General features: G+C 32.7%; 1 protein-coding gene across 1 annotated transcript; it reads left to right on the top strand.

Annotated features, from left to right (window-relative positions):
- Positions 1–1680, top strand: LOC120183409 (cytochrome P450 77A4-like). The gene has a single exon (XM_039188112.1). The coding sequence runs from the start codon at positions 29–31 to the stop codon at positions 1547–1549; it is 1521 nt and encodes a 506-aa protein (XP_039044043.1). The 5' UTR covers positions 1–28; the 3' UTR covers positions 1550–1680.
- The last annotated feature ends 10758 nt before the right edge of the window (positions 1681–12438 follow it).

Below are 12438 nucleotides of genomic sequence, written 5' to 3'. Positions count from 1 at the left end.
TATTCTACTTCCTTTCTTCCCCCTAAAAATGGAGTTGATAGAGCTATTCATCTTTGGTTTGGCAATTATCTTCATCCGTCTATGGTGGAAGCACTCGTCCGTCATCGGAGGCCGACCAAAGAACCTCCCTCCAGGGCCACCAGGCTGGCCTTTTGTCGGAAACCTAATCCAAGTCATCCTCCAACGTCGACACTTCATCTTTATAATACGTGAGTTGCGTAAACTGTACGGTCCGATTTTCACCATGCAAATGGGGCAACGTACGATGGTGATCGTTACGGATTCCAAGCTCATCCATGAAGCCCTAGTACAAAGAGGCCCAGCCTTCGCTTCTAGACCGGCCGACTCGCCGATCCGGCTCGTGTTCAGCGTCGGGAAATGCGCGATCAACTCGGCCGAGTACGGACCGCTCTGGAGAACCCTAAGGAAGAACTTCGTGACGGAGCTGATAACGCCGACAAGAGTGAAGCAGTGTAGTTGGATCCGCAAATGGGCGATTGAAAACCATATGAAGAGGATCAAAAGAGAATCGTTTGAAAACGGATTTTTGGAGCTGATGAGCAACTGCAGGTTAACTATATGTAGCATCTTAATCTGTTTATGTTTCGGTGCAAAGATCTCCGAAGAACGGATCAAGAAAATCGAAAGCATACTTAAAGACGTAATGCTGATAACATCGCCGCAGCTACCGGATTTCTTGCCGATGCTCACACCGTTGTTCCGCCGGCAAATGAAAGAAGCTAAAGCTCTAAGGAAGAGGCAACTGGAGTGCTTTGTTCCATTGATAAAAAACAGGAGAGCTTTTGTGGAGAAAGGTGAAAACCCTAACCAAGAAATGGTGAGTCCAGTAGGTGCAGCCTATATAGACTCTCTCTTTGGACTCAAACCGGAGACCCGAGGTCCGTTAGGGGAAGAAGAGTACGTGACACTATGCTCCGAGGTGATCAGTGCTGGTACCGATACTAGCGCGACAACCGTCGAATGGACTATGCTTCACTTGGTGATGAACCAAGAAATCCAAAATAAGTTGTACCAAGAAATCGTTGGTGTTGTAGGCAAAAATGGGGATATTAAAGACGAAGACGTGGAGAAAATGCCTTATCTTGAAGCTGTAGTTAAAGAAACTTTCCGGCGACACCCTCCGGGTCATTTCCTTCTGTCTCATGCAGCTATAAAGGACACCGAGCTCGGTGGCTACACGATTCCGGCTGGCGCTTACGTCGAGTTTTACACTGCATGGATCACCGAGAATCCCGATATTTGGTCGAATCCGAACGAGTTCCGGCCCGAGAGGTTCTTGCAGGGTGACGGGGTCGATGTGGACGTTACCGGTACTCGAGCGGTGAAGATGCTGCCATTCGGAGCGGGGAGACGGATTTGTCCGGCTTGGAACCTAGGCGTTTTGCACATAAAATTGTTGACTGCAAAGATGATTCAAGCTTTCAAGTGGCTGCCGGTTCCGGATTGTCCGCCCGATCCCGCCGAGACTTATGCTTTCACTGTTGTGATGAAGAACCCTCTCAAGGCAGTCATCTTGCCCAGGTACTAAGAGTATGAACAAAACAAAAATGTTGGAAGCTTAGATGTAATACTATATAATATGTTCTATGTTCTATGTTCTATGTTCATGTCTGTTTAGTCTATGTATTTCAATCATTTAATTTGAAAGTCATTTTCAAATCACTTGATTTAATATAAAATACTAATGAAAATGAATATCCGATTGTCACACTAAACACATATAATTTAAATATTTGTTTATACTCTTCCAAACCTATGCTTTTTCATATTCTTTTTGTATTATTTGATGTATGCCATCAATGTTAACCACTTTAGCTTTATGAGATGCACTCTTTCATGGACTTTGAACGATATACGGATAAAACTTTCAAGCTTTTCTTAATTAGAATATTTAAGAGCCTTACCGATTGGGTCGATAAATCAATAATGTTGGTTATACAAATGTTGTTCGAACTAATAAAAAAATGGTTCAAATTACATAAAGTTTATGTCATTTAGATTTCGGATAAGGTAACATGAAACAGTTTATCCTTTGGGTTTGGGCAGTTCCATAACAGTAGGCACCATTTAGCCATTGGCTCACTGCTCCTGTTTGATGGGAAGTTTATGATTATAACACCACAATAATCTCACCATGTTTCTCTTACAGAGGAAAAATTAACAAACATCAATAAACAGAAGAAGAAGAAGAAAAGAGAACAATAGCAATTATGTTGTCTTGTCTGATTCTCTGATCATGTTGGAATTTTGCATAAATTAAAGACACAGCGCTCCACCGGTTTCATGGCCAATAAGAATTCTTACCAGGCAACTTCACTCGGTGTTTAATGCTGCAGTAAGTTTGCCCTAAAAGGGAACATTTACTGCACTGGCATTGGGCAAACTGGCAAACACTTATCATGGTTTTCAGAACCGATTAGCGAATCGATCATGCTATCGGTTCATTGGTTCAACCGATCGAACCGATTCGACCGGTCAGAAGAACCGGACGACCTCATAAAAATTTAAAAAATTAAATAAAAATACCAAAAATATTTAATAAAAAAATAATTTTTATATCACAAGTCATATTCAAAGCAAGTCATAACATATATAAGTTAAAAACCATAAAATCAAGTGAAACAAAATGATTCAAATTAACTACAACATAATATTTAAGGTAAAAAATATTAAATAATAAATATAATTATATAACTATAATTAAAAAATAAATTTGGGGTTAAAAAAATCATAACAAAATTATATAACTATAATTATATAACTATTTTTTCACTTCAATCAAGCTCGAATTTTAGGCTTCAATCGAGCTTCTAATTTTTTTTTTGAGTTCAAGCCTTTTTGAGTTCAAGTTTCAATATTATATTTCGAGTTTGAGTTGAACTTGATAATTTTTAGCTTGTGAGTTTGAGTTGAGTTGAGCTTACTTTTAAAGTTTTCAAGTTCGAGTCGAGCTCAGCAATACTCGAGTTCGACTTGGCTCGTTTAACAGACGACGTTGTTTGGTTTAATTTAAAAAAAAAACAAAAATCCCGATTTTTTCCGATTTTTCCCGAATTTTTCTGGTTTTCAGCCGATCCGGTTCGAACGGTTCAGCGGTTCTGACCGGTTCACTAATAACGGTTCAACCGATTTAGATTGAACCGAACTAAACAACGACTCCCGATTGAACCGACCGGTCCGGTCTGATTTTCAAAACAGAAACACTTATTGATTACAGAATCTAATGATGTAAATTATTAGGTGAGACTGGACGTTTTGTGTTCAAATTTTATGAACAAATAAAACGTTTTATAAGAACTCTATTTAAGAGCATTACAAAATTTAATTTTAAATATAATAGAGATTTAATATGATTATTAGATATCAAAAAGTCTAAATTGAAATAAAAAAAAGGACACCATGAACTATTATAATATTTTTTACTTGTATTTGTGTGTAATTTTTTTATATTTGAAAGTGTTGAGGGGTAGATGGAGACAGTAAATGTTGGCGCAGAATCCAAAGAGATAAAAACAAATGGCACCATTCGTCATGTCAATGAATGCTCTTTCGTAGCGTCAAACTCACAGCCAACTGCTAACTGACATTGGTGATAATGATCTGCTCTGCTCTATGAGAAAACCATCCACTAAACACACATCATTTTACTATGTGCAGATGCCATGTGGAGTAGGAATGAGCTCCATACTTCTTTTTTCATACATCAGTCTTCAACTCTTAATACCCCCAGCATATTTCTACTACGTGATATTAGATACTATTTTGGTATGGTTCTATATTATTTTAACGTGTAATATTTGAGAAAAACATAATTTGAGTTCACTATCATTTATTGAGTTATTTTTTTATTAATTCATGATAAGTATAAATAATATATATATATATATATATATAAAGACAATTTTCAAAAATTTGATATTAAAAAATAACAATAATTTTTTATTATCGAATTCGGTTTATTTGTGTTTTATTATAAAAATAAAGAACTTTTTATTATGAAAACTAATTAAAATAATAGTAAATTATAAATTAAATATAAATAAATTATATATTAGGATCCTAAGATAGGAAAAATATAAGCAAGAAAGAAGAAATTTATTATAATCGAAAACTATATAAATGATCGATTGTGGAATTTTTAGGTACACAATATGAATTGTATGATTTAATATGTACTATAAATTTTTAAAATCAAAACAAATAAAATTTGAATAACAACCTCTAATATTTTATTTTAAATGTTTTTATTTTTTATTTTGTATTATGAAATATATTCTACTATATTATATAAAGATTAATATTTAATATATTGACAGTGTATAAAATTTATATTAAACATCTAAGAGAATAAACATAAATGTCTAAATAACTTAAGATAAATACAAATAATCTATTTAGAGTTGAAAAGAGTTTTGAAAAGGTTTAAATTTAATTTATTAATGGGGTATGATATTTTGATTGGAAAAATTGACGATATAATGTTGTGGCAAAAAAATATTCACGAGATAATATGTTCCAACAATTAATTGATGTGATAGGGTGTTTGCTACAGTTTGAACGTAGGTCGCCAGGTGTTCCAGGCGACCAAGGAGGTCGCCATGCCGTCCCCGCTACCTATGGTGAGTTGCTGCAGCTTTGCATGCGCCATGCACGTAGGGGTAGGTCGCCAAGCACGTCCTGCGACCTGTAGGTCGCCATGCACGCTCGACGACATGTTAGGTTGCCATGCACGCCCGGCGACCAAGCCTTCACGCCTGCTCGCCTGTTCCCACTGCCCCTCGCATGCCACTGTCCCCTTATTGCTTATATAATAGTTGTATTATTGGGATAATAATTCACGACCGTGATTCCATGCTCCTTTGCATTTCAATAGCTATAACAACTATAATAGTATGCAGCAACAGCAGTTGATATGAACCAGAATGGAAGCAATAATTGTTGCATTTCAACGCCCGTGATTTGCTTCAATTATTGCAGCAACTGGGTTTTATATATTGGGGGGAGGTTTCGATTGTAAGAAGAAAGATAGGGAAAAGAAAGAAAGGGAGAAGAAAGGAAAGGAAAGGGAGAAGAAAAGAAGAAGAATAAGGGCCTTTAAGGTAATTTTTTAATTTTTAAATTAGTTTAAACGTATATTAAGTTGTTTATTGAAGTTGAAGTTATATTATAAAAAAAGTTAATTAGTGCTTAAATAGTTTGTTATTTTAACTACATTATATTATATTAAAGAAATAGTTTATTAGTTTAAGTTATATTATATGTAAAATATTATTTAATTAGTTTGTTAGTGAGTTTAAACGTATATTACGTTATTTGTTGAAGTTGAAGTTATATTATAAAAAAGTTAATTAGTACTTAATTAGTTTGTTAGTTTGTTATTTTAACTAAGTTTTATTATAATAAAGAAATAGTTTATTAGTTTAAGTTTAAGTTATATTATAATATATTAGATTATATAAAATTAATTTGTTTAATTTATTGTTGTTTAAAAAATATTTTGTTTACACCTACAGGGTATTATTCCACAACTTTTGTCCACGTACAAATTTATTAGAAGAAAGAAAAAGGAAAGGAAAATAAATGAAAGGAAGAATGCATAAATACGAGGGTAATTTGTTATTTATTGTTGTTGTGTATGTGTAAATTAGTTAGTTAGTTTATATTAGATTATATAAAATTAATTTGTTTAATTTATTCCCATTTAAAAAAATATTTTGTTTAATTTATATTAGATTATGTGTAAATTAGTAAGGAGTAAAAATTGAATCGAATATAATATTAAAATTTATAAAGATTAATTAACAAATTTATTTGATATTTAAAAAAAATATTATCAAACTAATCATTATTATTAGTATTCATTACTAAATGATTAGTATAAAATACAAATCATTAAATACTTATAATAAATAATTATTAGTAATCATTACCAAATCATATCATTACTAAATCATTAAATATCAAATCATTAGATTATTAATAATTATTAAATCATTATTAATAATATTAGTGATCAACCAATCATGTTAAATAACATGTTTTATTTTATTGTTAATATAATATAATAGTATAGTATATTTATTTATTTAATGATTTATGAAATTATTTTATCTAATTTTTTTAATTTAAATTTATATATTTTTTATTTGTAGAGAAAATGAGTAATAATATTTTCATGATTGTCCATTATAATGGACAGATTATGGAAAATGAGGTCGGAGTTATTTTTCAGTCTGAAAAACCAATAAATATGATGTTCAAAAGAGACATCACATTTGTAGAAATGAAGTAGAAGATAGAAAGAAAAATTCGAGTTGCAGTTGATGGTTTGAGGTACAGGTTTATGATATATCCCAACCCAGTCAGATATGTTGCAGTACCACTTGAAGAAGATGATAATATTGGAACCATGATTGGATTACATGAGTCAACTAATATAGTAGTTATTGAGTTATTTGTTGATATGCGTAACATATGTGATGTTCCTGGGTCATCAAGAGATGTTGCTCGAAATCCATCTGAAATGGCTTTCGATAGTGAGTTTGAGGACCCAACATACAGGTTCCCAAACAGTTTTATGGCACTATTGGAAAGTGGAAATGAAGTAGAAGGGACATCTGTAGCAGTAGAGTATAAGACGAGAAACATACACCATACAGATTTGACTGTTGATATTGATGTTGAAAATCGATGGGGATAAATTCATGATGATTCAAGCGAAGATGAATAAACCGAAGAACCTGTTTTGGGCGACGATGATAATTTTTTCGGTGGAGGTGCAATTCACTTGGCCATTGATGAAGTTCTAACACCGTATGAAGCTACTCCTCACATGTACGGGATAGATTATGATGCGATGAGGGCACCTGAATTCCCAGACATGCCACATTTACCTCCGTACCAAATGGCTGAATCATTCAAAAATTCTGGTGAAATTTCAGTTGGGGTGCAATTCAGAAGAAAAAATGAAGCTACGTTGGCGATTAAAGAGTAATGTATCAAATGTCATGTTGATGTCCATGTTGCGGAGTCCAACCAGAAAACCCTATACGCGAAGTGTGTTAAATATGGCCCAGAGTGCATGTGGAAGATCAGAGTGTCAAAAATTCAAAGGCACGATGCTTGGGTCATCACAAGGTACAATGGTCCTCACACATGTTTGTGAAACTTATTGAAAACATTTTTGTGTTTCGATATAACAAATTAGTTTAAATGAATTTTAAGATTTTACAAATAATTTTCTAAGTATATTCAATTCAATTAATCGAATATCAAATTATTACTCCAAGTCTTTTAAGACCAATTTCAAACCTTACTAAATGTGTAAAATTGTGTTTTATACTTAATATATTTTTGAAACAATTTTCACAAAGTATTTTGAACCAAAATCAAGCCTAAAATCAATTTTTCAGAGTGATGCACCAATGCACCAATCCATGCAACGATGCACCATGAATTAAATTGAACGTCGAATGCATTTCATGCATCGGTGCACATACCATGCACCGATGCACTGAGGATTTTATGAAAACATCGAATGTATTTGATGCATCGATGCACCAGCCATGCATCAATGCACTCTGGCTATTTTGAAACATTGAATGCACTTGATGCATCGATGCACTCTTAGTGCAACGATGCACTAAGGATCCAACGGTCAAAATATTTGAATTTTACACTTATGCACCGATACACCATGGGTATGCATCGATGCACTGACGCTCCCAACTGAATTTATTAATTGTTTTCACACTTAAACGACTCTATTGACTCCACTAACCATCCCCAACTTTCAAAATCTTTTAAATGAGTATTTAAACAAGTTCTGAAGCCATTGATCAACAATAAGAAAGAAGAAATCATAGAGAAACAAGAGAGAAAGCATCAAACATCAAGTTTGTGCAAATCAAGCCAAATTTCCTTTCAATATTCATTTTGCTTTCAAGAACACAATTTGTGCTCAATTGTAATTATCTTTGAGTGTTCTTATCTTGTTCTAGAATTGTGCAAACATATTGCCTTGTGAGGTTTTCCTTGTAAGTTTACGAATTTGTGTATTTCTCTTTGAAAAAAAGTGTGCTAAAAAATTGGGGTATAATTCTTGAGGGAGTTGTAAGGTTACTCTTTGTCCTCAAAAGAAAAAACAAATTAGTGAATGTTTTTGGAAAATCCTTAGTTTGGATAGCTAAGGTAGTGGACGTAGATTTTGGTTGAGAAAGTCGAACCACTCTAAATCGCTGTGCAAATCTTTTCAATTTTCTTCAAAAGCTTCCACCAAAATTTTAATTGCCAATTCACCCCCTCTTGGCCTATTCCATCAATCGATTAACTCAACAATTGGTAGCAGAGCCTCACTCATTTGAAGGTTTAACCACCTCTTGAGTCGATTCGGGAAGAGTTAATCGATAAGATGGAGGTTTATGATGATATTTATCCAAGCATTTGATATGGAAGCTTGGATGATAATCGAGAAAGGATATTCCTCTCCTACGAAGAAGGTAAAGAAGTAGAGTGATCAAAAATGGAAGAAAGCTCAACAAAACACAAAGGCTATGCACATGTTATGTTGTGCAATTGATCCTAATGTATATGAAGGAGTTTCTTCTTGTTCAAGTGCCAAGGAAATGTGGGATAAGCTTGAGGAGATATATAGAGACAAGGAAGAAGAAAAACCAATAAAGGTGATGTCTCTATTAGCTCTCACAGAGCCAAAGGTATATTCTAACTCAAATAAATTAAATTCAAAATCTTTTAATAAGTTACAAGATGCTTACGATGAATTATTTTTGGAGTTTGAGACCATGAACTCCAAATATAGGAATTTATTTTTAAACTTATAGCTAAAATGATCTTCTTTTGAAAGCTAAAACAGACTTGGAAAAACAAAATGAAATGTTGAAAAAAGAGTTAGAGCTTTCAAAACTAAAATCTGAAAACTTTGAAAAAGAAATTTCAAATTAAACAACTTCTTCTAGAAACGAAAAGGGATTTTGAAAATCAAATGAACCTTGAAGAAGGATTTAGAACTTTCAAAATGAAATTTAAAAATATTGAAAAAGAAAATTTTAATTTGAAAGTTAAGCTTGAATGCTTAACAAAAGAAAAAGAGATCATTTTAAATAATTCATCTAGTTCAATAATGACAATATGTTCACATTGTCAGTATCATGGTCATAAGGAACATACTTGTCCTTTAAAGAAAGGAAAAAGGTTTAAAATTAGACAAGTATGGGTTCCAAAAGGAACAAGGGGAATTGAAACTAACATTCACGGATCCAAAGCAATTTGGATACCAAAATCTACTTAAATGTCTCTTGTAGGTGTGTGAGAGCAATGGTGATGAAGATGATGATATTCAAGATGCTCTTGCCACACATGAAAAAGAAATTAGTAACCTCTAAACTTAATGTAATTATTCTATTTGGTTGCTCATTTAGTTTATGCATGCATGAGGTTTTAAATGTTGAATAATTATGTTTTATCTCATGTATGTTGAAAACTATTGTATGATGAACATAGTAATTTTTGACAATGTTTTATAAACTCTAATTCATCATATTATTTTTGGTCAAAATTGTTTTTAAAATATAATTGATATCTATTCTTCAAGAACTTTGGTTTTGCAAAATTTTGATCTTACATTTTTCTTAATGTTTATGCATAGATTTTTGTTTAAATATTATAAAGTTTTAATGCATAACATTTTCAAAAACTTTATGCATGTGCTCTTAATCTCAATAATCAACATTGCATAATGTTTTGTATGTGAATGGATTAAAGCATAATCCAAATAGGTGAATTTGACAAAAGATACAACGTCTTATTTTTGAATTAAGTGTTTGCAAAATTGATTGACATTGCATCTACTTTGCTTATGCTTGCTGGTCATAGAATAGGAAACATATACATGGTGCATTTAGACTCTATTGATATGACTAATTTATGCCTAGTTGCTAAGGATGAGCATGATAGTTGGTTATGGCATATAGAAGACTAGGACATGCTAGTATGAGTGTTTTGCAACAGCTAATTCAAGGAAATTAGTTCGAGGGTTGCCTAAGCTTAAATTTGATAATGATAAATGTGATGCTTGTGCTAAAGGAAAATAAAAGCGAATTTCTTTTAAATCCATAATGATATCAACTAGTAGAGTATTACAATTGATCCATATAGATATTTTTTTGGGCCAACTAGGACTACTAGCTTGGGTAGAAACAATATGCATTTGTATTGGTAAATGACTATTCTAGATATACTTGGGTTCTATTCTTAATTACTAAAGATGAAGCATTAGAAAAATTCATCACGTTTTCAAAAGTAATCCAAAACGAAAAAGGTTACTCTATAACTAGTGTTAGGAGTGATCATGGAACTGAATTTGAAAATCTTGGATTTACTGAATTTTGTAATTCTAATGGTATTAGTCATAATTTTTCAGCACCTAGAACCCCTCACAAAATGGAGTTGTTGAAAGGAAAGTCGAACTTTAGAAGAAATGCTAGAACCATGCTTTGTGAAAACAATTTGCCAAAATATTTTGGGCGAAAGCCACAAATACTGCTTGTTATGTTATTAATCGAGTAATGATTAGGCCTATTTTGAAGAAAACTCCATATGAACTTTTTAAAAATAAAAAGCCTAACATTAGTTATTTTCATCCTTTTTGGATGTAAATTTTTTGTTTTAACAATGGTAAAGACAATCTTGGCAAATTTGATGCTAAAGATGAAGGAATTTTCTGGGTTATTCCTTAAGTTCTAAAGCTTATCGAGTATTTAATAAAAGAACTTTAGTTGTAGAAGAGTCTATACATGTTGTTTTCGATGATAATCTCCTTCCGAGAAAGGATTCTTGTTTGAATGATGATGTAGGTATTATAAATATAAATGACGTTAGACATGATGTTGGAGAATCATCATCAAAGGAAGAAATGAAAGATGAGGAAACTCAAGATCCTCTCGAGAATCCAACCATTGAATAAAGGGAAATATCTTACCCAATAGAGTACAACTATGTCAAGGATGGTGAGATTATAGGTGATCTCAAAGGGGTAACAACTCGTCTTCTCTTAGAAATATTTGTAATTATGTTTCATTTATCTCATGCAGAGCCTAAGAATATTAAAGAAGCATTAAAAAGTGAACATTGGATTATGGCTATGCAATAAGAGTTAAATCAATTTGAGAGAATAAGTATGAACATTAGTTGAAAGGCCTAGTAATAAATCTACTGTAGTACTAAATGGGTGTTTAGGAATAGCTTGATGAAAGTGGTAATATAGTGAGAAACAAGGCTAGACTTGTTGCTCAAGGCTATACTCAAAGAGGTATAGATTATGAAAACATACGCTCCCATAGCTAGGATGGAAGCAATTAGAATGTTATTATCATTTGCATGTTTTCATGAATTTAAATTATATCAAATGGATGTTAAAAGTGCATTTTTAAATGGTTTTATAAAGGAAGAATTGTATGTGGAACAACCTCCAGGTTTTGAAGATTTAAAATTTCCAAATCATGTTCTTAAATTGACAAAAACACTTTATGGTTTAAAACAAGCTCCTAGAGCTTGGTATGAAAAATTGTCAAATTTTTTTAATTGAAAAAGGTTTTTCAAAAGGGAATGTTGACACTACATTGTTTTTAAAGCATAAAGGTAAAGATTTATTAGTAGTTCAAATTTATGTTGATGATATAATATTTGGTTCTACTAATGATGTTATTTGCCAAGAATTTTCTAATCTAATGCAAAGTGAATTCGAGATGAGCATGATGGGGGAGTTCTCATTTTTCTTGGGACTCCAAATCATGGAAGCCACATAACACTCCAATGAGCTCATCGACAAAGCTTGACATAGATGAAGGAGGTAAATATGGTGGATGTTAAATTATATAGTCAATGATTGGTTCTTTGCTTTATCTAACTGCAAGTAGACCTGACATTATGTTTAGTGTTTGCTTATGTGCTAGATTTCAATCATGCCCCAAGGAATCACATTTACTAGCTGTTAAGAAGATCTTTAGTTACCTTAAGGACACTCCTAGTTTAGGACATTGGTATCCTAGAGACTCTAGCTTTAGCTTGCATGCCTTCTCTGATCCAGATTATGGAGGATGCAAATTAGATAGGAAAAACACCTCCGGTACTTGCCAATTCCTTGGAAATATGCTGATTTCTTGGTTTTCAAAGAAACAAAATTGTGTAGCATTATCTACCACTGAAGCGGAATACATTTCAGCTGGTAGTTGTTGTGCACAAGTTTTATGGATGAAACAACAACTTTTCAACTATGGAATTGAAGTAAGTACCATTCCTATCAAGTGTGACAATTCTAGTGCTATTTGTCTCACTAAAAATCCCATCCAACACTCTAGAACTAAGCATATTGAAATTAGACATCACTTCATTAGAGACCAT

The sequence above is a fragment of the Hibiscus syriacus genome, unplaced genomic scaffold (assembly GCF_006381635.1).
Source record: "Hibiscus syriacus cultivar Baekdansim isolate YM2019G1 unplaced genomic scaffold, ASM638163v2 tig00112762_pilon, whole genome shotgun sequence".
Classification (NCBI taxonomy): Eukaryota; Viridiplantae; Streptophyta; class Magnoliopsida; order Malvales; family Malvaceae; genus Hibiscus; species Hibiscus syriacus.
The sequence above is the reverse complement of the archived record's forward strand: the minus strand, read 5'-3'. Positions and strand labels throughout refer to the sequence as shown.

What these genes read in the sequence shown, in the direction of transcription:
- LOC120183409 (XM_039188112.1), top strand. Translation starts at nt 29, where the DNA reads ATGGAGTTGATAGAGCTATTCATCTTTGGTTTGGCAATTATCTTCATC.